Source organism: Entelurus aequoreus, linkage group LG05, assembly GCF_033978785.1.
Source record: "Entelurus aequoreus isolate RoL-2023_Sb linkage group LG05, RoL_Eaeq_v1.1, whole genome shotgun sequence".
NCBI lineage: Eukaryota > Metazoa > Chordata > Actinopteri > Syngnathiformes > Syngnathidae > Entelurus > Entelurus aequoreus.
This window is the reverse complement of record NC_084735.1, coordinates 62,246,303-62,272,212: the sequence shown is the minus strand read 5'-3', so window position 1 is coordinate 62,272,212 and position 25,910 is coordinate 62,246,303. Positions and strand designations below refer to the sequence as shown.

Genomic DNA, 25,910 nt, shown 5'->3' with positions numbered 1-25,910 from the left:
GTTTGTATCCTGATGTTCGTCCTGTATTTTTTGTGAGCATGTTCTGGCTACAACTTTGGAGCTTGTCTTGTTCAGATTGGCAGTCCCCCGGCTGCATATCCTTTCCACCCTCGCTTGACCTAGCACAACCGTGGCTACCACCCAAGTCCGTCTGTATGGTTTTACGTTTTGTTGAGGTTTTTTCCTCCAGAATTTGGAACTCAAAACATGTACACCCATCGTTTTCAGATCCTCTCGGTTAGTTCAATTTTGCATATCACGTTTTAGAATTACAGTCTTAACTATCTATGAGCCTTTTAAGTTGCTATGGTAATCAATAACCTTAATTCAAAGATTATACATACTACTTCATGTGTATTTAAGTACCCTTTTAATTCACTTAAAGATTATCTATAAGTTAATTTAAACTATCATTTGTCTATTAGTAGGCGCGAGCAAGCTGTCATGCTTGCACTCTGACCTCCTGCTGTACGTGATATTCTCCAAAACAAAAGAATGTATTTATTCACGTTTCTCCTTATCTTTCAGCTAAATCTTTTAATCTTTTAACTTTTAACGTCCGCACTGTTTTTATTTTTATTGTCTGCATTTTAATTTTGCTTTTATTTTCTTTCATTTCACTTTGTTGTCTGTGAAGCACTTTGAGTCTGCCCTTTCCTGGAAAAACGCCACACAAACAAAGCTGCCCCGCCTTGCCTTGCCTGTCTCCGACTGGTTATCCAACCTAGTCACAACAAACACACAAGGCCATGCTCTAAGCGCCAGGCTCAATCACACTTCTCCTCTTTTTAACACTTTACATATCGGCTCTTATTCTATTTATTAATGTAGGCTGTTATTTGCAATTATTATTCAACACTATTCACAGCAAACGGTTGTAAAGTTATAGTTATTCGCATTATACTCTCAAAATCTATAGCTAACTGAAAGCTGTTGAGATTTGGTGTGCCTCCTTCATCTCAGTGGCCTAGTGGTTAGAGTGTCCGCCCTGAGATCGGCAGGTCGCAAGTTCAAAACCCCGGCCAAGTCATACCAAAGACTACAAAAATTTTTGGGAGCCAAATCACCAAAAACGATTCCCGGGCGTATGGTATGGTGTACTGCAATGTCTAAATAAAACTATAAATTACTCCAAACTAAAATGTCAGACTGCACTTTAAAGTTACCTGACTTAAACTTACTTTTATTAAATTGATTTCCAAACTAACCACCACCACAGCAGACATCTTCCTCAATCCTATCCCAATACTCCCATAAATTAGAAAGGTGTTTCACAACAGTGGTTAAGTAGTTATTTTAAGTAATAGATCTCAATATGTAGAAATTAATAAGACTAAATTTGCCCTAGTGTGTGAATGTTGTCTGTCTATCTATCTGTGTTGGCCCTGTGATGAGGTGGCGACCTGTCCAGGGTTCAAAGTCAAATTGTGAAACAAAAATTAAAGTAGAATCAAGTGGAAATTGACAGAGTATATGAATTACATTCTTGAGAATGATCATTAATATGTTGGAAGCCGCATATTGAACATATTAAAGAAAAATATCCAAATCCATTGCTATTCGGTATAAAGTAAAACACATGCTGAATAAGAAATGTCTGCACATGTTATATTATTCATTTATTTTTCCATATGTAATATTGTTTTGAAGTTTGGGGAAATGTTTATAGAAGAAATATAGACCCAATACTTAAACTTAAAAGGCTCATTTCAATATTACACAAAGCATTATTGTTATGATCATACCAATCTATTTTTTATAAGTCATAATTTGTTAAATGTTCAGATAATTTAATTTTAAAACAATGGCAATTATGTTTCCGAGTAAAGAACAACAGCCTTCCAGTTTGTATTCTTAGCTTGTTTACATTATGAGGAGAAAACTATCATTTACGGGGGATATTGATTTTTGAAATAGGTCAAGTAAAATAAAATAAAAACACAAATGTATTTCAGTTTTAGGAGTTAAATGATGTACCATCCTCAGTGATGAGCTGAACACATATAGTTTTTTGTTATGGTTTTGGAGACCCTTGAAAGGTAAAGTTTTTTGAACATTATAAAATATAGTAACAATTACTTTCATCTTTTAACGTTGATGTTCCAGGTAATTTAATGTCCAATAAATGTATATCATAGGCCAATATAAGCTTTGGCTTCCGCCTATTCTTTTTTCGGTCATTCTTTTTTCTTTTCTTTTCTGTGTGTAAATGTGTATGATTGTTAATATGTCTAATTTACTGTTAAACTGCTCACACAAATTGGTTGATGGTTGATTATATGACCAAAATAAACCTATTTCATTTATTCATTCATTATCTATCGCACTCATAGTTTTATTCCATTTTGCATGTAATTATTCCTATTGATTTCTTCCCATTTCACTCAAACAACTAAACAAACAAATAAACAAACTTGCAGCTAACCACAATCAACAGCATACCATTTACGAATACCTCCATTTGTCACTTTCTCATCTTTTCTTCACTTTCGTTTTCCTTTACAAACAACATCCTGTATCCATCTCTTCCTTACACTTCACACAATGTTTCTATTTTCTGTTCTCCTAGAAACCATTCACATAACGTAAGGTTATAAACATCCTTTTCCCATATTTTCTCAAACCATCCTCTTCACCCTCAATCTGTTTTTTCACCTGCTCTCTCTTCCTCTCTCTCTCACTTTCTCTCCTTCTCTCACAATACACACACAATAATCCAAAATAATCAGTCTTATAAAATCATTTTAGCTTTAGATATGATTTAGGGCAGTGGTTTTCAACCTTTTTTATCCCAGTAAAATAAAGAAATAAAATACAGCATAATGTCATAATTTTCTGATTTATTAAATTGTATAACAGTGCACCATATTGCTCATTTGTTGTGGTCTTAATTGACTTATTTGGACAAAAAATATAAGAATAACTAAAACGTTTTAAAAATTAAACAAGTGATTAAATTATAATAAAGATTTCTATACATATAATCAATCATCAACCTTCTTTGGATATTGCAATAGAGATCCATCTGGGCTCGTGAACTTAACTCTAAATATTTATTTTGTTGAAGAATTATTCATCTATAATTATATTTATAAAGGATTTTGAATTGTCGCTATTTTAAAATATTTAAAATCTCAGGTACTCTTTGGCATACCTTCAAGTACCCCCCTTTTTTGTCCGGGCGGAAACACCATACCCTCCTTTGAGAACTACTGGTTTAGCCTATAAAAAATCCTTTGTCTCATACATCATTAGACTGTACAACTCCTCTTTGGGGGGGCTAGGATGACAGGGAATGCAAAACAATAACAGTGCAATACTTTTTTATATCATGGTCGTTAATGCCTAGTTTCTCCTATTTTACTGTTCTATTTTTATTCTCCTTGTAATATTTTTCTATTTTGTTTCCATTTATACCCTTATTAGTTACTGTTTACTTTTTACTTCTTCTTCCTGAGGGAACTCTCCTGAAGGAATCAATAACGTGTTATCTGTCTATCTATCTATCTATTACTAACCCGAGCACAATTCATGACGTCATGCTCATCTTGCAGACAGTTATTTCCATTTAGTTTTATTCTCTACATGTAATTCTACATGCACCAATGTCACATAGAAATTTGCTTTCTTTGTTATTTATTTACATTATTATTTCTGGTTTACTTGCTGTCTGTTTACTTAAGTTCTCATATTTTGGTCTGTCTTCCTTCTGATTAGAATTTGTTTAACGCTTCTCTACGTTTTGTTTTGACAATGGTGCTGAGTGTTGGCGACGCTTATCTGTACTTCTTCAGACTCTATGTTTCACAGTTTGCACAGATGCCCTTAGATGTATTAGAATATAAATTTAACTTTTATTTTATTGTGTGTTTATTCCTAAAAAAAATTAAAATGTCAATGTATTATCAATTTATCTGTATCAAATTTAAATTCAATATTATTAATTTATTTGTTGTATAACTATTAATTCAAAGTTACAATGTGTCCTAATCTGTGTTTGTCTCAACTTCCACACAGGAACTGGATGGATCAGATAAGCAACAAGGCTGTTCAATGCAATATATTACACACATAATTAATGACTAATGAATTTAACAATGCTTCAATGTCCCAGTCCAAATGTATGTATTGATATTTAAATGTTTATTTATTCATATACAGTATATTTTAGTTTTCCTATTATCAAAACCAACCTGTCAGCCTTCTCTTCAGATTTGAGTACAGCTGTCCACTATATATATTTATATATATTTTTATTTTTTTATTTTTTTTATTTTTGTATTCTTTAAACCTAGCTCAATGCTAAACTAATCCAATGCTATGCTAACTCAATGCTAACCTAGCTTAATGCTAACCTAGCTCAATGCTATCCTAGCTCAATGCTATCCTAGCTCAATGCTATCCTAACATTGTCACACCTCTTCGGCCCACGCCTCACGCAGCTGTCACTCACACAGCCTCGTCACACGCACACAGCCTCATCACACGCACACACTCTTATCTCAAAATGTCTCCCAGCTGAGACTCCTTTTTTTTCCTTTTTTTTTCTTTATATGTGTCACACAGTCACTCACACACAGAGAATTTACCAGCGAGCAAGAGCCTTTTTTCCCGTACTCAAAATCTCAGTGTGTAAAACAACTGTAATATCCCACAGTCACAATCACCAGTATAGTTAAAAACAAATTCAAATGACTGGAATTCGCTCGCAGCGCCAAAGAGGGGGAGCCTCCCTGCTTAGGCTGCTGCCTCCGCGATCCAACCTCTTGATAAGCGGAAGAAAATAATTATATGGATGGATCATTCACTCATGTGTTTTCTGTACATAACTTTGTCTATTTTCTCACACGCACACACATTTTGGACAATTTCCCACTTTTGCAAAAGAAGCGGGGGTGCGAAAAAAGCGTGAGGGAACTCTCACAAAAGCGTGAGGGAAGGAGGTGAGGAGGAGAGGAGGAGGGGGGTATGCTTGCCTTTCAGAAGAGGGGAATAACACAGATAAAACCTGCAGGTGCTACACAAATGTTATTACAATACGCAGATATATATATATATAAATTTAAAAAACACACACACTTATCCCACAAACCACGCCCCCCTGGTCCGGACCAATATAAACAACTAATGCACGCATGCTTTTGTGGAATCGGCCGTCTCATAACACACACACGCAGGTCATTCTTACTCATATAACGGCGATTAACCCGTTTAAAGGAGCAAACAGGTTGGCACGACTTAATATTCACTTTTGTCCCACTGGCACAGACAGGGACTACCCTCAATACTTCTTAGATGAAAATAAAAAAAATGACAACATAAAGGAAGTAGTTGAAAGCTTCAATAATTATTTTGTAAATATTGGACCAAAATTGGAAGAAAGGATTCCAGACCCAGTTCCAATTGAGGACTATAATGATACCATAGAGCGAAATCCCAACTCCATGTTCCTCAGTAATGTGACACAGGAGGAAATAGTTACAATCGTGAAAAAATGTAAATCTAAGACTTCAACTGATTGTAACGGAATTGATATGGAAACGATAAAAAAGGTTATTGAAGAGATCTCAGGACCATTAATGTATATTAGTAACCTATCATTTCAAACAGGTACATTTCCAAACAAAATGAAAATAGCTAAAGTTGCACCAATTTATAAGACTGGAGACAAACATCAATTTACAAATTATAGACCTGTTTCTCTACTTCCACAATTTTCTAAAATCATTGAAAAACTGTTCAATAACAGATTAGAAAGTTTCATAAATAAAAATAGAATACTCGAAGAGAACCAATATGGATACAGAGCTAATGTTTCAACTTCAATGGCTTTAATTGAAATTACAGAAGAAATTACCAATGCAATAGATAGTAAAAAAAGTGCGGCAGCGGTTTTTATGGATCTAACTAAAGCATTTGACACAATTAATCACAATATTTTAATCAAAAAACTAGAACGATATGGCATCAGAGGGTTAGTCTTAAACTGGATAAGAAGTTATCTAACGAACAGGAAACAATACGTGAAGCTAGGCGAACACACGTCTACAACGCTAAATATATCCTGTGGTGTACCTCAGGGATCAATATTAGGACCTAAATTATTCAATCTCTATATAAATGACATTTGTAAAGTTACAAAAGATTTAAAGTTAGTATTATTTGCGGATGATACAACAGCGTTTTGTTCAGGAGAGAACACACAGGAGATAATACAAATAATAACAGAAGAAATTAACAAATTAAAAAGATGGTTTGACAAAAACAGACTATCGTTGAATCTTAGTAAAACTAAAATAATGCTATTTGGTAACAGTAGAAGAGAAAGTCAAACACAAATACAAATAGACGGAATAGAAATTGAAAGAGTAAACGAAACCAAATTTCTAGGTATAATGATTGATGATAAATTGAACTGGAAATCTCACGTAAAAAATATACAACATAAAGTTGCAAGAAACACGTCAATAATGAATAAAGCAAAACATGTTCTAGACCAAAAATCCCTTCATATTCTCTACTGCTCACTAGTGTTACCATATCTGAGCTATTGTGTAGAAATATGGGGAAATAATTACAAAAGTACACTTCATTCATTAACGGTGTTACAAAAAAGATCAGTTAGAATAATACATAATGTTGGATATAGAGAACATACAAACCCTTTATTTATTGAATCAAAAATACTGAAATTCCACGACATAGTGAATTTGCAAACAGCTAAAATTATGCACAAAGCAAACTATAACCTGCTACCCAAGAATATACAACAATTCTTCTCAAAAAAAGAGGAGAAATATAATCTTAGAGAAAAACGTAATTTAAAACATTTGTTTGCACGTACAACACTTAAGACCTTCAGTATATCAGTATGTGGAATTAAATTATGGAATGGATTAAGCAAAGCAATCAAACAATGTACTAATATGATACACTTCAAGAAACTCTTCGAACTTAAAGTGTTTACAAAGTACAAAGAAGAACCATCATGACAAACATTCTCAATTTATTTCATCCATCCATTCATTCATTCTTAAAGTAATCTTACTTATCTAATCATATGAAATATGACTTACTTCACCAATTATTATTATTAAATTCTTACTATTATTTATTTATTTATTTTTATTGTGATTACTTATGGAGTTTATTGTGAAAAAATTGTGAACAGGAAGTGAACAAAAAGTTTTGCAACTGTTATGTAAAGAAAGGGGGTAGGATTAACTCTGCTTCTTCCTACTCCTTTTCGAACATGTTGAAAAGAAACTGGAAATTGTGATGTATCATGTTGTATGCTTGCATGTTCGAAATAAACTCAAAACTCAAACTCAAACTCAAACCCTGCGTTATCCCTGACCAACACGGAAAAACCTGGCCTACCGCCCAGTAGGACCACAGGGAATCACCCTACAATTCTACAGACTCATGTCTGGTCAGTCCATACAGTTTCACCAAGTTTCACCAAAGCTCTACCATATGCAGCCCGATCAATACCTGTCTATTTGCAGCAAATTTCCAAATTTGTCGTGACAGCTATACGCTCAATTGATCTCCTTTACCGGAGTCAATGAGCGGTCACCTATAAGAGGCTTTTCCCACCGCTGCAGTTTCCACATAAACAGATATGTCGCACCTTCATAGACGTCATCAATTTGTATGGGCCAAATGTCACACCAGTTAGCAAATCTTGCCTATAATTTAGCTGTATCCAACTCCGGCTAACCTAATGTACTTGCAGAAAAAAGCATCCTCTGCCAACAACGACAGAGGATGAAGAGGTTAAAAGAAATTTTTCGTCTCACATCGTCTATGCTTCTACACTCCAAACCACCAAAATTCTATCAACAATCCCCTCATGTTAAAAACAAGAAATCACAAGTTTTCAACAAACACACAGACAAATGATCACATATAAAACAACTCAATCCAACCATAATTTACCCCATTCCAGGTTGTTTTTGGAGAACCTGACTAAACCTATCTTTTATCAAAAATAGATTCAGCAATTAGTCTTATCGATCCGGCTCTCTCCAGGCAGAAAATGTTTACACTTTAAGCAAAACGCTTACCTTGTTATGCGCGCGTGCAGCACACTGTCTGCCTGACAGAGAGAGTGGGAGCGGCTGTCGACCTGTAGCTTCTAAACCATCCTGTTCGTGACGCCAATTTGTGTAGTGGATTGTCCGAAGCTTAAACAGGCAACAAAAGTAGTTTAGTACAACACACTTATTTACCCATTATCAGAAGTGCAGGTTGAATTAAGTTGGCCGTGCAGACAGACCACATGTTACTCCGGAGTAAACAAGACACACACAAGCCAAAATCACTGTCGAGTTCCGGTCTTCTGCCATTTTTTATATGTCTCTTGTGCGTCATTGTTTCTTATCGAGTGCGTCAATGCCTTTTATCTAGTGCGTCAATGTCTTTGTTTTCCCTATCTGTTCCATAACAACTCGAATCCTTTAGACAGTCAACACATTCTGTAGACAGGTTGGCACGACTTAATATTCACTTTTGTCCCACTGGCACAGAATAGAAGAGAAATTAAATGAGCGTACATTCTTATTAGACATGCAATATAGGTCAAAGGTCAGAAATTCTACTACAGTAGTTAAGTTTGTAACCAGAGTGTGTGCCAAACCGCTCCAGAATGTCAAATATTACCGGGAGTGAGCTGGCAGGATCCAAGATGTACAAGAGCAAGTCGTCCGCATAAAGCGAGACTTTGTGCAACGTGTCCGACCGGGTGATACCTTTAAAGCCCGCCTCCGCGCGCAGCCAAAGAGCAAGTGGTTCTATCGCAATAGCAAACAGTAATGGAGACAACGGGCAACCTTGTCTAGTGCCTCTTTTAAGAAAAATTGGGGCGGATAGTGTATTATTTGTACGTACCAAAGCTACTGGGGACGAGTACAAAAGTTTAACCCAGAGAATGAAATCTTCATTAAAACCAAACCGACCCATCACTTCAAATAGATATTCCCATTCAACCCTGTCAAAGGCTTTCTCCGCATCGAGGGACACTACCACCTCCGGGGTCGAGGGGTTTGGCGAATGGATAATGTTTAGGAGGCGCTGAGTGTTGTGTGAGGATTGCCGGCCTAGCATAAAACCTGTTTGATCCAACGAGATGATGGAAGGTATCACCCTTTGGAGCCGGAGAGCGAGAACCTTGGATAGAATTGTTAGATCTACATTTAAGAGCGAAATTGGTCTATAGCTGCTGCAAAGCAGGGGGTTTTTCTCTTTTTTTAGGATGAGAGAAATGGTGGCCCTCGATAAGGTTTCTGGGAGTCGATGGTGCAGAAAAGCTTCATTATACATATCTCTTAGAGCCGGAGCAAGAACACTGGAGAAAGTCTTGTAATATTCTGCACTGAAGCCATCCGGGCCGGGTGACTTATTGCTCTGTAAGGATTTGATGGCTTCTGTGATCTCAATGACACTAATGGGCTGGCCCAGGCCCCTCGCAGCCCCACTTTCTATCTGGGGGAATGTTTTATCGCTAAACAGTTCATCTGAGGAAGGGGGGCAGTCTGAAGTATATAATGTTGTATAAAATGCAGCAAATGTTTCATTAATCTTAGCTGGATCAGTGTGTGGTTCTCCTGTGTTAGAGCGAATACACGTGATTAGCCTCGAAGATGCTTCCTCCCTGACCCGGTGGGCTAAGACCCTGCCAGCTTTTTCCCCAGATTCAAAAAATCGTTGTCTGGATTTGAGTAGTTGTAATTTTGCTCTATTGACAGACATACGGTCAAAGTCAGTTTGTAGGCGAAGGCGTTCTTTATATAGTGTCGGGTCTGGGTTTGAAGCGTACTTATCTTCAATATCCTTAATCTTGCGGAGCAGCCCAGTGATTTAATGGTCTCTGTCTTATTTAGGTTTGAAACAAAAGTAAATATAAGTTGACCTCTAATATAGGCTTTAGATGCCTCCCATAGTATATCTCTTCCAATTTCTGGTGAGTCGTTCAGTTCGAAAAAACACTTAATTTGATCGTGTAGGAAATTCCTATAACGGTCTTCTGCTAGTAAGGCTGAGTTGAATCGCCATTGTTTAAGGGGTCTAGGTTGAGTGTCCATATTGATGTCGACTGAGGTGGGGGCATGATCAGAGATTACAATACTATGGTAATTACATGTTTTGGTTTTGGAAAGTAGTCTATTATCGAGAAGAAAGAAGTCTATCCGAGTGTAATTGTGATGTACATAGGAGAAATAGGGGAATTGTTTAATTGTAGGGGAGGCATGTCTCCACGGGTCTGTAAGACCCAACTGTTTAGCGAGAGTATCCAGCGTTTTAGCTGAATTGGATAAGGGAGCCAGTTTGTTAGATGATCGATCCAGTTCAGGATCCTGCACCAGGTTAAAGTCCCCGCCCATAATGATAAAATGGTTTCCAATGTTCAGAAATGATGTAAACAATTTAGTCACATAAGAATTGTCATCCCAGTTGGGTCCATAAACGCTAGCGAGTATGACTGGGGTGCCTTGCAGCTTTCCAGACACAATAATATAATGACCAGCCGGGTCTGCTACAGTTTGATTGAGTTCGAATGAAATATTTTTACGAATAAGGATAGCTGTGCCCCTGGCCCTTTCGTTGAATTTTGAATAGAAAATATGGCTGATCCAGCCTCTTTTAAGTCGTGAAATCTTTCTGTTGTGAAGGTGGGTCTCCTGAATGAAAAATATATCTCCTTTGAGGTGTTGCAAATGGGTCAAGACCCTCCCAATTTTAGTGGCGCTCCCCACTCCTTCCCGCTAGAATCTTCATGGTGCTTTTGTTGACCAGAGAGGAGATTCTATAGAGAAATCTCGTTTGTTGGTTGACCTTTTTGATTACCTTGGTTGCCATTTTATCACAGGAAAGATTAGCCTCTAGAATGGAACCTGGGTAGGTGACCTCATCTTTCCTGGTGATAACAATGTCACCCACTTTTATGGTGAAGTCACTGACTTTCTTAAGGTTGATGTGGGACCCAAATAGGATGGATTCTGTTTTACCCAAGTGTATGGATAGCTTGTTGTCAGCGAGCCAGGTGCAAATTCTACAGCGTTCAGCACTGAGGATTTGCTCCACCTGTGACTTGTCCTTGCCGGATACCAGCAGGGCAGAGTCATCCGCAAACAAGTACAATTAACAGTCGCATGCTGATGACATGTTGTTTATGTATATTAGGAACATTAAAGGCCCTAATATACTGCCTTGGGGGACTCCACAGCTTACTGAGAGGGGGATAGGGGGGGGGGGGGGGGCACGGTGCCGTTCACCTCTACCACCTGTTTCCTCCCCTCCAAGTAAGATTGCATCCAGCTCAATGAGGTTTTATCAAATCCGAATGCTATGAGCTTATCCAACAGTATAGCGTGGTTAACTGTGTCAAAGGCCTTCTGAAGGTCCAGCATGACCCTGCCGCAGTATTTACCCGCGTCCACCTCATGTTTGATGTGGTCGGTCAGATAGAGAAGGCATGTGTCAGTGGAGTGGTTAGTTCTGAAGCCGGATTGGAATGTGTACATGAGTTTATTAGTGGCAAGATAACTATCGACCTGTTCAGAAACTATTTTTTCCATTACTTTCGAAAAGGAACTGAGAATAGAAACAGGTCGGTAGTTGCCAGGTTCTAATTTGCTACCTTTTTTAAAGAGGGGAGTTACTCTTGCTATCTTGAAATCTTTTCGTACTTGGCCTTGTGTAATTGAGAGGTTTATTATGTGTGTGATGATTGGGGCAATGGTGGTGGCAGAGTCCCTGAGGAATCTGGGGGGGATATTGTCAAGGCCGGTGGCCTTGTTTGGGTGGAGCACGCTCAATTTTTTAAGCACCTCGTCAGCTGAGACCATTTCTAATTTGAAATCGTTGTTGGATACTCCTAGCTTTCTGTAGAAGGCTTTAATGTGTTCTACACCAAAGCGACCAGAGTGGTGGGACAGCTTGTTGACCAGAGTGTGGCTATGCTGGTGAAAAAGGTGTTAAGTCTGCTTACTACCTCCATTTTGTCTGTAATGAGGGAGTCACCCTCCTTGATGTTGATGTTGGTGAGTCTGGTTTTAAGTTTCTGGCTGCAACCAGGAAGCTGGTTGTTGAGGATTTTCCAGAGCTCACGTGGTTTATTTGTGTTTTCCTCTATTTTGTCGTTAATGTAATTTTTTTTTAAAGGATTTAGTCAGGTTGGTTGTCTTATTTCTTAATTTATTGCATTGCTTTTTGAGTGTTGAAAGGAGTGATTTGAGGTTATTATTGGGTTGTATATCTACTTCGGTTTTACACTTTTGGTATTTGGAGTATTTTCTCTCTCTGTCTTTTATGGCAGCTAATAGGTTCATCCATGGTTCAGAGCGGGCTTTGATCCTGACTGTTCTCACGAGAGCCATGTCATTTAGTATCGTTAGGAACACTGTTTTTAAGCGATCCCAAGCATCATCGACCGGGTTGCTCTTGAGCACCTAATTTTAGGTTGAAATTATCACTGGAGTATTTTTTAAGGGATCTGTATTGAGCTGTTATGTGGCCGTTGGCTATGGGTTTAGCTATTTTGCGGGTGCAGAAGGTTAGATAATGGTCGCTGAGACCACAGATCATGACCCAGTATAGGTGTAATATGATCAAACTTTATTGTTCTTGTCAAAAGTCTAGCAGCCGCATTTTGTACCAACTGTAATCTTTTAATGCTAGACATAGGGAGACCCGCAAATATTACGTTATACAGTAATACAAATTACAAAAAGTTTTTTACAAATGTATAAATGTACAATACATGTGTATATAATACAGTAGTATGACCACCTGTATGCAATGAATTAGAATTAATAAACAATTCGGAAATAAAGTCATTGAAAAAAGATAAAAATGTTTGCTCTGTATAATTAAAATATAACTCAGTCAATAACGATCAGGAACAAATACAAATTAAATATATCAATGAATTTAATGTTTAAACATATACATATGTACATAAAGTATATACTCTGATAAATAAGTGGAAGTGAACAGATCATCAGCAAGTGGTTTTGCTGAGATATGAAGAAGGGGAAGATTGGATAAATGTATTCTTTTTCTCACTGCTTTTGAGATTTGTTCGGATCTTATGTTTATAAAAAAATATTTTTGAGCATTTATAAAATAAATATTTAAATTAATAACATCAAATATAATTTATTTTTAAAAAAAATCATTTAATTTTCCAACCCCCAGTATATTATTTTTGTATATATTTTTTGGGGGGGGGGGGGAAATGTAGTTTTTGAACACAGACTAATGTATAAGCAATTATTAAATATATATATTTTTTAAAAGATGCACCAGTGCAGTTATTTCCGTTTTCAATCTCCTCCTCCTAAAAGTGAATAAATTAAAAAAACAAAGAATAAATCCCTCGGTGGTCACGTGACTGGTGGACGAGCTAGATTAGCTGCTGCTGTTAGTTTGAAGTCCAGTCCTGCTTCCCCTCCATCGGGCGAACATCTCTCCGCATACACTCCATGTAGCACCCAGGACGACAATCAACTATCTTTTTATTTTGATGACAATACATTAAAAGAAATACTATATATCCGAGTAGCCTTCATGTAATTTGTGGGTATTATTTTTTTCAATTTTAATAGCAGACCATTCATGATGATTTCGCCGTGGGACCGGTGGTACTCGACGAGTTGCTGCCTTTGCTGCCATGTCCGGACCGGAACCATTATTTTGGGGATTTGGTACATGGTAAGTAATGTTTTTAAACCACTTCAAATCATCATTACACTGATATGTAATTGAGAGTTATATGCAATGTATGCTAGCGGATATTGGCTAAATGCCAATGGATTTCCAGCGAGCTAGCTATCCCAACAATGTCGATTCTCGTTTGTTTTTGGTGGTGTTGTTTTTCCACTCAGATTTATCAAAAATATTTTGGTTTATCAAAGTGATTCCGGGATAGTTTAAAAAGCGTAGCAATGGCTCCTGTTAATTGGTCACATTAGATGAAATGTTATTATTTTAAAAATATTCCCTACACAGAGACTCCAGTGCTCTTTTCTAGAGGGTATTGATTTCAAATATGTTGCATATTTTTGTTGTAGTTCGCAGTGGGACTCCATCAGACTGTATGTTTCACAAACTGAGCATTATAAAGTATAATTGCCATCTGTGTAATTGTACCTCATATTGTGTCTTTCAAAAAAATCTAATCTAATGTCTAACAAAAATGATAATAACCTTCCCATGGGATTTGTCCTACATTTGTACTAATATAAACTTTTGGTTAAATTTAGCCTATAGCTTCTGCTTTTAAACCAACCTGAGGTTTTAAACTAGTGCATCTCTTAAGCGTGCTAAATCCCCAGGCTTTTGTAAGCGTTGCTGCCCATCTGCGGACGTACACATATTATATGTCGAGGGAAATATACTTTATAGAGCAAGGCGACAGCAGATGCAAAATGTGCTCCAGAGTTCATAGTGTTGTAAAGCAATAATGTAGCCGTGCATTAGACAGCCAGTTCCTGATAGACATGATTAATACTCGTGTCTGCTGCCTGCGTTCTATAGAATCAAACTCAAAGTCCTTGTGACCTCACTAACACACACTACTTGAAACTGTTTATGACTGCATTTCACCCGAGGTCAAAATCGCTGCTTCATCTGCAAAAAAGCTATTTTTTTCTCCTCTTTTCCCCCATCCCAGCTCATCAACGCGGTGGTCTTACTCATCCTGTTGTCGGCTCTCAATGACCCTGTGCAGTACCGCTACCATCTCACCAGCTCTGAGCTGGGGACCGACATCGATGTCATGGACGACGCAAGTGAGTATAGCACCATACTCTTTAATCTTACGGTATGTTATCTTGGTTACAAATGCCAGACAATAAGTGTGGAAGAAGTCACCGAAAGGCTGGAGGGTCTGTCGTCATAACATTCAATTAAAATTGTTACCATAGCAAATTATAGAAATATGAGTAATCTGTTACAGGGTCAAACTTTACCATCATAAAACCACATCATCTGTACTACAAGTGTAAAAAGAAGTTAACCGCGAAAGTGACGTTTAACATCAAAAACTGTCAACCATTCTACTCTAAAGCGCAGTAGGGATGGATACTGTTCACATTTGAACCGATAACAGTACTAATTCCAGGTACCTGAGAATTGATAGTGGTACCAATTTTTGGTACTTTTGTGTGTGTTAGTAAATTAATTGTTTTGATAATGAAATCAAATTTTTTATTACAACATTTAAAAATAAATGATTATAATAACTGCTGTCCAGTTGAAATATATTTCTCATTTTCAAGTGTGAAAATAATTTTTAAATAAAGTTGCAAGTCCAAGACGTTAGATGACAGTAGTTTATAGTTCATGGTGGTTTTTGTTGATGCTGTAAGTATTGTACTTATTACGCACCAGCTGTTTGATTATAACATGCATCTTAGTTGTAGTTTGTGCCAAACAAGTACCGGATTCGGTACCCATCACTAGTTGGCAGTCATCGTTACAGCATTGGGTATTGTGGAAAAATCTCACTGGTAGTAGTAATACCAGTCAACTGTCTTACAAGTGTAAAAATAAGCAATGTCAAGACTAACATTGTGCCTTTGATAACAAGTGACCCACATTACCGATGAGTGGTCAAAAGCTAACGTTAGCCATTGTCATTATGGCGTCAGTTTGCAATTTGTCCATTTTTAGGATGAACTAATTTATGTAGAAATAATCCATTGCCGTGTCAAACTGACGCCACCGTAAGAAATCTAAAAATAAGTTAACCCTTTGGAGGTGTGTTTCATGTTTCCCCGCTCGGTGAACTGCATGGGGCTGCAGGACTCATGCAGCCCCAGACTATACAGACAATTATTCTGCTACTTACATTTAGAAAAAAAAGTGTCTGTGTGTGGAGTCTACTAATTTTCAGTGGATAGTCAATCTTTACTGCTATACAAGCTGTACACTGACTACTCTAAAGTATATCTACATTTCCCTTTTGCTGTGTTCTGGGAAATCCTGTATAGCAAGTAACAGAAAGAATGTGTCACGTTAATCAAAGTTTTGTCTTAAATATAAAAAAATACATAAGAACAATAAAATGAAACACTGATTTCCTCCATTTTGAATACCTGGAAAAAGTAAAGCGTCCTGGAAAATTTTGTATTTTTCCACCATTTTCCATCATTTGAAAGTACAGTAAATTAAGTGATCTGTTTTATTAAAGTTTGACTGACCTATCTGACTGTTTTGTTGACATTCCCTTTAGCGCAGCTCCATCTAATGGATGCATGGTGCGCCTTATATATGAACAAAGTTTTGATATATGCCATTCATTGAAGGTGCGCCTTATAATCCGGTGTGCCTTATAGTGCGGAAAATACGGTATATTGATATGTAATGTAGGAACCAGAAATATTAATAACAGAAAGAAACAACCCTTTTGTGCGAAAGAGTGTAAATGAGTGTAAATGGGGAAGGGAGGTTTTTTGGGTTGGTGCACTAATTGTAAGTGTGTCTTGTGTTTTTTATGTTGATTTAATAAAAATAAAAAAAATTTTATTTTTATTTTTTTTAATGTATTTATTTTTTTTATATCTTGTGCGGCCCGGTACCAATCGATCCACGGACCGGTACCGGGCCACGGACCGGTACCGGGCAGTGGCCCGGTGGTTGGGGACAACTGCTGTACATTACATAATGCATACTGTGGGGGGGATATAATCCTGAACAAGTTTTTTAATATGGATGAGACAGGCTTATTTTGAAAACAAACCTCTCACACCTTTATAATGCAGGACAAAGCCAAAAGCAGAGGATATACCTGTAAGGTCCAAAAATATCGTGTGACTCTGGTTATGTGTGGAAATGCTGCAGGCTTTATGATAAAACCCAGGTTTGTTTATAGATCAAAAAAATTCAACAGCCCTAAAAACAGGTTTTGATCTTTAGTTTCATTCTTTAATATAGTAGTATTTTAGTACAATACTGTACTTTTTTTTTTAATCCACAAAGGTTTGAACTTTGAGGGTGTTTAAACGAGAGAAATGTGAGAAAATGTTAATGCCTGTCTGAGAAAAGTTTGTAAAGTGTTTGTGGTTATCAGTTTTACAGACTTAAAACATATGTAAGAAACGAAAAAACATATACTGTACAGTACTGTAAACGAAAAAAACTTAATAAATACAAAAACAACCTGTAAACGAAAAAAACATGCACAGTATATGAAAAAAAAAAAATCCTGTAAATGAAAAAACATAGTCTAAACGAAAAAAATATATAATGAATGAAAACACATATAAAAAAACTTAACTTTCACTTAAAGTAGGCATTTTTTGGAACGTAACCCCAGCGTTAAACGAGGGAACACTGTACACCAAAATTATCAATTGTAATTTAAATTCTACTTTCATTCAAATTTGAATTGCAATTCTACTGCCGGTTTTCAACCGCAGCTCAAATTCATAAATTGAATTGGAATTTGTCAGTTCAGTTTGGAATTTTGTACCAGCCAGGTTCAAATCCTGTACCTGAGTTAACCATTCATCACTGAATTATACTGTATGTCTGACTACTTGTGCATGTGTGTTGTTTACCTCCTGTTTATAATTTCATACCACCGCCTTAGCAATACATGTCAATTTTTTATTTGAATTGACTGCTAACTCAGAGCTTGTAGACGCAACACCAATCTGTTAATATTAGCTAATAGTCCTTTAATGATTTCTAAATAATAATAAAAGCTCTTATACTTGTAAAAATGTGCACTCTTTGCCTGGTGGCCACCATTTTGTACATTTGTTTTCCCCTTGCAGATATCTGCATAGCAACCGCCATATCCCTCCTAATGATTCTTATATGTGGCATGGCGACATACGGCGCATACAAGGTGAGTAAATAAGACATTCACCCCTTTTAGTCCTGTCAAACATTGCCCCCCATCCACCCACCGTTGTTCATTGAAATTCTCCTCCACGCAGCAACACGCCGCCTGGATCATTCCGTTCTTCTGCTATCAAATCTTTGACTTTGCCCTTAACACCCTGGTGGCCATCAGCGTGGTGGTGTACCCCAACACGGTGCAGGACTACCTCCAGCAGCTGGTAAGGGAAGGAAACTTATCTGGTGCTTATTGCCTAACCTTTTGGAAAGCGTGTGTGTTACGGAGCATCTGTTGCTAAACAAGAGGTGAACGTGGGAAGGGAAGTGGGGGAGGCTACCCAAGCAAGAAGTTCTGCTCTTTAGTTATGCACTTGAGCTTTTAAACCCCCTCAATGTGGAGCACGCAAAGTTCATCTGTTTTTATTGTTATGGAAATGTCATTCATTTTCATGTTTGTTTCTTTATGTTTGCAGCCGGGAACTTTCCCTTACAAAGAGGACATCATGTCCACCAATAATATGTGCCTCGTCTTTGTAGTCCTTCTCTTCATTGGCTGCATCCTCTCCTTTAAGGTAAACTGTCTGAAAATAATTACGTTCTGTTTTTATTGACACTGTCTTTTTACAAGTCTATTTACTTTATTGCGGTTGTTCTGAAGACGACATTCAGAATGTTGGTGGAAAATGACAGATTTACATATTTTAAAATGATATATTATTTTAATGAAATATAAAAAGGAAGCACAATTTGGAACATTTTGAAAAAAAAACGGTAATATTTGAAAAAGTAAACACATTATTATAATATATTTATTATTGTAGTTTAGTTTACCGGTAGGTTCGTTTTTTAAGATCCTTTTAAACAATATATTATCTCAGTATACAACATATATTCAAATTCAAATTAAATATAATTACAAAAGGGAAAATTAGAGAAAAAAGTAAAATTGTAAAACAACTATTGTGAAATATAATTATAGTTAAATATTAATTTTATCATATTTAGTAATAATAATAATAGTTTAAAAATGAAAATGATCAAATCTAAAATAACAAATCACAAAAATGTTTTATATTTGAATATATTTTAAATTTATTTTTAAATACTTAAATGCGTCCTAATATTTTTGTGCAAATGTTTATTATGTGATATTAAATGATACCTTTCACTGTAAAATGTTTAATTTTATATATCTCTGACAAAGTCAATACAAATGAGTATTACATTTTATTTCCCTCTTCTAATAAGTGAGTAACCATTATTTGTATAGCACCTTTCACAGACAAAAAAAGCCACAAAGTGTTTCACAACACAGTTAAGATATCAGACTTTACATATAATATAAAAGGCCAATATACAACATAAAAACACAGTATGGATAAACAGTATAAAACAATATAAAAACAAAAATAAAAGACAACACAAAAATCCTAGCAGCCCAAGAGTAGCTAATATAAGCCCTGTTGTTGTATTGAATAGGTATTGGATACATAATGTTGTGGCCAGGAGAGCCTACTATGCTTAACAGTGTAGTTCACAAGGAGCACGTTATTGCACATTGGTTGAACATTGCTCAAGATTAGTTCATCATGTCCTCATGTGATTAAGCGAATTAAAGCTGTGCATATGTCACTGGCAGCTACTCGACGCACGTAATGAAATATGCACACACGTCCATTGAATCAATGTCCTCAATGAGATGATCACACAGTCAGAGAGCAGCAGGAAGTGTCGATGCATGAGTGCTTCACCAAGACGCTGCTTGTGCAATCAAATCCCATCCGGCTCTCCGCTCACGCCGGAAATGCATCGGGCACATGTCCAAAAAAGAAGATGAGATTTTAGCGTGAAAAAGCAGCCAGTGGAAGAAAAGCCGTTAGGGCGTCACATGTCCTACATCAGTCGAGAAGCTTCCAGCTCCACGGATGTGGAGCACTCACAGTAGATTGTAGCCTGAGGGCCTCAGTAGACACGTAGCACTGGGAGATTGTTGATTCTTGACAAGCGTTCCTCCAAAGTCCTCAGTTTAAATTTCATCTCTCAGTTTATAGCGAGCAGATGGTGCAGGGTACCTTGGACAGGCTCGCTGCTTGCTCCGCTGCTCATACTTTTTGTTGGCAAGGGTATCAACCCAGCACGCCACTCTCACACAAACTCACAATGAACTTGCTGTTCCACTGCCAAGGCCAAATTCAGAGCCAATCAGGCCTGTCGAGAAGAACCAAGAAAACCTACACTGACCACAAAGTAATATTTTTAGCAATATTCTCTCAATACAGTAAGTTGTACTAATGTTACTCTCCAGAGGCCCAGTTACGTTAGAGTCAAACATTCACCAAATATTACATGTTTTAATCCAGACTCAAGCATTCACCTTAAGTCTTTCTGCAACAGAAATGTTAGTAGTAAACGCTTAGACAAATTCCGACATTTGTGCTAAATTTACCCAGTGACAAAAAATGCTAAATATTTAACATTGTTGTATTAAACATTTTCAACTGAAAATATCCTGCTTCAAAAATGCTTAATTTTTGACTTTTTTTAAACACATATTTAAGTATTGAACGTTCACGTTTAAGTTGTCCTACGTCAAAAAAAACAACTAAATAGTAAACATTTATAACGGCAAGTCAAGTCTTAATGCTAAAGCTGACCTGTGACAAAAAACACTAATTATGCAACGTTTTTAATAGTGACGCAAGCATTCACACCAAGCTTCTCATGCGACAGAAAATGCTGTATTATTCGACATATATGCGGACGTTATCCTGTGACAAAATATACTTAATAGTAAACATTTATAACGACAAGGCAAGTCTTCATGCTTTATTTTGTGGCAAAAAAATTTATAATTCTTAAACTTTTTGAACACAGAGTCAAACAATTCGATTCATATGATTAAAAAATGCCAACTATCCAAAATGTATACCAAAAGTTTTTTTAACATGAGAGTCAAGTGTTTACGCTAAAATGTCGGGAAGTTCCGACCCAATTGGCTACTATTTCTTTCTTCCCAAAAACATTTTTGTCTTTGTAATATTTGACTTTTTCTGCAAGAAAATCAAAGGAAAAATGCAATAACGCTATCCTTTATGCTGTTCTCATTCACAAGGGGGCGCACCTTGATATGCTTGTATTAAACAGCCACTATGTCTTTCTTTTGGTTTTGGGCAGGCCTACCTGATAGGCTGCGTGTGGAACTGCTACAGATACGTAAGCGGCAGAGGCACCACCGAGGTCCTTGTTTACGTCACTACGAACGACACCACGGTGAGCCCCCCCGTCCCAAATTGTAGCCCCCCACCACCCGCCCCACCTTCCACCCGCCACCATATTTACCACGCCTATGTGTTGTTGCAGTTGAGTGAGTTGATACCGCTAATGTGCAAGGTAAGGTGATGTAGCGTAGCACCGAACAACTATAGTAGGATATCTGATTAGTGAGCTAGCAGATTAGAGATGACATCATGTTGAAAATGTCGGAGCGACAGGTCCTCTGGGAAGCTTTAGCATGGTCACAGTTTCCATCTGCCCGTCAGCACTAATCCTCAACACTGATACATAAGACATTAATCTGTCTTCGCCTCCTTGCGTGTCCTTGTTGTGTTGTGTTGACCGCTCAGTCAAGTAACGCACAGCTGGTAATGTAAACATCAATCCCGTCAATAATAATAGCAGCTTCCATCTTTACAGAATGGCATGTTGCGTCTTTCATTCCCATTTTTAAAAAAAGCCAGCGGTGGCTCTAAATGGCTTTTTATCAACTACACGGAGCTGCTATCCTTATCTGCGCGCTTCTATATAAATGCCATTAAAATGCAACCCTCTTCCTCCTCCCTCTGGTCTTTATAGCTGTCCTCTCTTCTTGTGGACATGTTACATAATTGTCTGCTTGTCCGCTTCATTTTAAATCCTTGCTGTGATGTGTTCGTAGGGCCTCCCCCGGCCGCTGCCTCACAATCGCGTCGCCTCGGAGCATATTCTCCTGAAATAGCAGCAACCACAGTGCTGTTTTAAAATGCCATTAACGGCAAAATACCACGCTCTATGATGGAGGCGTACTCTCTGACTGCACACTTACTCATGTTTATTACCAAATTTTGCAGCTTGGGTGTCTTTTAAAGACGGTTTTCATGAAGGAAATATGTGAGTAAATATTGTAGTTACATGCCATTACAACAGTTGTAAAATATATTTATATTTTAATGTTATTTCCTTTTATTTAGCGCTATCGTATTATATATATAGTTTGACTTCGACTATTTTCTATATAAGTTCAGTCAAAAATGAATAAAGTAAAACAAAACATGGGCCAAGGATAACCCCTGTGGGACACCGTGTGATGAATAGACAGACTTTTTAGCAAATGAAAATTCGTTTTTTTTTTAAATTCAAATACAGATGTATACAGTAACTCCAGAATGTATATTTACTTTTGTTATTTTTAATATTTTTACCAAAAATATGGAGATGTAGTTTGAAAATAATAAATTTACAAACCCCTTTTCCATATGAGTTGGGAAATTGTGTTAGATGTAAATATAAACGGAATACAATGATTTGCAAATCATTTTCAACCCATATTCAGTTGAATAGACAACATATTTGATGTTCAAACTGATAAACTTTTTTTTTTTTGCAAATAATCATTAACTTTAGAATTTGATGCCAGCAACACGTGACAAAGAAGTTGGGAAAGGTGGCAATAAATACTGATAAAGTTGAGGAATGCTCATCAAACACTTATTTGGAACATCCCACAGGTGAACAGGCAAATTGGGAACAGGTGGGTGCCATGATTGGGTATAAAAGTAGATTCCATGAAATGCTCAGTCATTCACAAACAAGGATGGGGCGAGGGTCACCACTTTGTCAACAAATGCGTGAGCAAATTGTTGAACAGTTTAAGAAAAACCTTTCTCAACCAGCTATTGCCAGGAATTTAGGGATTTCACCATCTACGGTCCGTAATATCATCAAAGGGTTCAGAGAATCTGGAGAAATCACTGCACGTAAGCAGCTAAGCCCGTGACCTTCGATCCTTCAGGCTGTACTGCATCAACAAGCGACATCAGTGTGTAAAGGATATCACCACATGGGCTCAGGAACACTTCAGAAACCCACTGTCAGTAACTACAGTTGGTCGCTACATCTGTAAGAGCAAGTTAAAACTCTCCTATGCAAGGCGAAAACCGTTTATCAACAACACCCAGAAACGCTGTCGGCTTCGCTGGGCCTGAGCTCATCTAAGATGGACTGATACAAAGTGGAAAAGTGTTCTGTGATCTGACGAGTCCACATTTCAAATTTTTTTGGAAACTGTGGACGTCGGAAAGAGGAAAAGAACCATTCGGATTGTTATAGGCGGAAAGTTGAAAAGCCAGCATCTGTGATGGTATGGGGGTGTATTAGTGCCCAAGACATGGGTAATTTACACATCTGTGAAGGCGCAATTAATGCTGAAAGGTACATACAGGTTTTGGAGCAACATATGTTGCCATCCAAACAACGTTACCATGGACGCCCCTGCTTATTTCAGCAAGACAATGCCAAGCCACTTGTTACATCAACGTGGCTTCATAGTAAAAGAGTGCGGGTACTAGACTGGCCTGCCTGTAGTCCAGACCTGTCTCCCATTGAAAAAGGTGTGGCGCATTATGAAGCCTAAAATACCACAACGGAGACCCCCGGACTGTTGAACAACTTAAGCTGTACATCAAGCAAGAATGGGAAATAATTCCACCTGAGAAGCTTAAAAAATGTGTCTCGTCAGTTCCCAAACATTTACTGAGTGTTGTTAAAAGGAAAGGCCATGTAACACAGTGGTGAACATGCCCTTTCCCAACTACTTTGGCACGTGTTGCAGCCATGAAATTCTAAGTTCATTATTATTTGCCAAAAAAAAAGAAAAGTTTATGAGTTTGAACATCAAATATCTTGTCTTTGTAGTGCATTCAATTGAATATGGGTTGAAAAGGATTTGCAAATCATTGTATTCCGTTTATATTTACATCTAACAATTTCCCAACTCATATGGAAACGGGGTTTGTAGAAGGGACCACTGTGGGACTCACAGTGTACTCCATGTTAAAAAAAAAATCTAATCCGCTTTATTTATTTAGCACATTTCAATAAACAATAAAAGTTTCACAAAGTGCTACACAGGAGTTAAAACATACATTTAAAAGCAGGATAAAACTAAGGAAAGTCAATTGTATGAAACATTTAACTATAAAGACAATAAATACATAAAAGAAAAGAAAATGGACTAAAATCACACAACTTTCATGCTTGTTTAAAAGCCAAGGAGGAAAAAGGGATAGTGTTCCAAAGTTTTGGAGCCACAGTGGAAAATGCACGATGCCCTGTTGATTTTAAGCGGGTTTATGGGACGACAAGAAGAAACTGATCAGCTGACCTCAGAGACCTTGGTGGTTGTACATTTTAAAAAGGTTTGACATCTATTAAAATATTTAAAAACAAACAATACATTTTTAAAATTAATTCTAAAATGAACTGGGAGCCAGTGAAGGGATGCTAAAATAGGGGTAAAGTGCTCATGTTTTTGTGCCAGTTAAAAGGCCAGCAGCAGCATTTTGGACTAGCTGCAATCGAGCGATTGAGGCCTGGTTAATTTCAACATAAAGTGAGTTGCAGTAGTCCAAACGTGATGAAGTGAAAGCATGGATTACCCATTCAAAGTCATTAAAAGATAAAAACTGATTTAATTTTTGCTAAAAGTGAGGGATTATAAAAACTGGAGTGTAAAACAGAGTTAATCTGGTGTTCTAATTTAAAATAATTGTCCAATTTAAAACCAAGATTTTTGTCTATGGGTTTAAAATAAGGCATCGGGGCGTTCAGGTCACTGGGGTGAGGATTTAGTTTTACTTTTGAGTCAAATCAAATGATTTCCGTCTTGTTTTCATTTAAGTTTGGAAAGTTTACCGCCAACAATGCTGTTATCTCCTCAAGACAATTTAAAAGTGATTTTAAACTTATGTCACTTTTTTTGTTTAGAGGGACATAGCATCATCAACATGGGAGTTTGTCCAACCATACATGTGTTTTATGGACTTGGGGAAGGCATGCAACCGTGTTCCTCGGGAAGTCCTGTGGAGAGTGCTCAGAGTATGGGGTATCAGACCGCCTGATTGTGGCGGTCTGCTCCCTGTATGATCAGTGTCAGAGCGTGGTCCGCATTGCCGGACCTGTATCCAGTGAGGGTTGGACTCCGCCAGGGCTGCCCTTTGTGACCGATTCTGTTTACAATAGATGGACAGAATCTATAGGCACAGTCAGGGTGTTGAAGGGATCCGATTTGGTGGCTGCAGGATTAGGTCTCTGCCTTTTGCGGATGATATGGTCCTGCTGGCTTCATCTGAACAGGATCTTAAGCTCTCACTGGATCATTTCACAGCTGAGTGTGAAACAACTGGGATGAAATTTAGCACTCCCCAAGTCCGAATCAATGGTTCTCGCCCGGAAAAGGATGAAGTGCCATCTCCGAGTTGGGGAGGAGATCCTGCCCTAAGTGGAGGAGTTCAAGTACCTTGGGGTCTTGTTCACCAGTGAGGGAAGAGTGGATTGTGAGATCTACAGGCGGATTGGTGCAAAGTCTGCAGTGAAGCGGACCCTGTTTCGGTCCGTTGTGGTGAAGAAGGAACTAAGCCAAAAGGCAAAGCTCTCAATTTACCAGTCGATCAATGACCCTATCTTCACCTATGGTCGTGAGCTTTGGTCTATGACCGAAAGGAAAAGATCACAGGTTCAAGCGGCAGAAATTAGTTTCTTCCGTCGGGTGGCAGGGCTCTCCTTTAGAGATAGGGTGAGAAGCGCTGTCATCCGGGAGGAGCTCAGAGATAAGTCATCGAGCCAGATAAGTTGGTTCGGGTATCTGGTCAGAATGCCCCTCGAACGCTTCCCTGGGGAGGTGTTTAGGCCGCGTCCGACCGGTCGGAGACCACGGGGAAGACCCAGGACATGGTGGAGAGACTGTGTCTCCCAGCTGGCCTGGGAACGCCTCCGGATCCCCTGGGTAAAGCTGGACGAAGTGG

At 37.7% G+C, this 25,910-nt stretch overlaps 1 protein-coding gene and 1 long non-coding RNA gene across 5 annotated transcripts in view; one reads left to right on the top strand and one right to left on the bottom strand.

Annotated features, from left to right (window-relative positions):
- The window catches only part of LOC133650852 (uncharacterized), a 67,686-nt gene that overhangs the window by 3,936 nt on the left and 37,840 nt on the right, over positions 1-25,910 (bottom strand). Inside the window, exon 3 of one of the 2 annotated variants that reach the window (XR_009826324.1) lies at positions 8,134-8,189. The exons of the other annotated variant lie outside the window; for it this stretch is intronic. This is a non-coding gene — a long non-coding RNA (uncharacterized LOC133650852). Of the gene's footprint in view, positions 1-8,133; positions 8,190-25,910 lie in introns of those variants that run through there. 2 annotated transcript variants of the gene reach the window in all.
- Positions 1-25,910, top strand: part of LOC133650848 (lysosomal-associated transmembrane protein 4B-like) — a 90,442-nt gene that overhangs the window by 46,496 nt on the left and 18,036 nt on the right. For 2 of the 3 annotated variants that reach the window (XM_062048554.1, XM_062048553.1), the window contains 6 exons: positions 13,611-13,716; positions 14,678-14,795; positions 17,787-17,860; positions 17,952-18,074; positions 18,327-18,425; positions 21,028-21,123. In XM_062048554.1, the coding sequence (XP_061904538.1) occupies positions 13,611-13,716; positions 14,678-14,795; positions 17,787-17,860; positions 17,952-18,074; positions 18,327-18,425; positions 21,028-21,123 (616 nt within the window). Of the gene's footprint in view, positions 1-13,610; positions 13,717-14,677; positions 14,796-17,786; positions 17,861-17,951; positions 18,075-18,326; positions 18,426-21,027; positions 21,124-25,910 lie in introns of those variants that run through there. The other variant, XM_062048550.1, reaches the window with a different exon arrangement.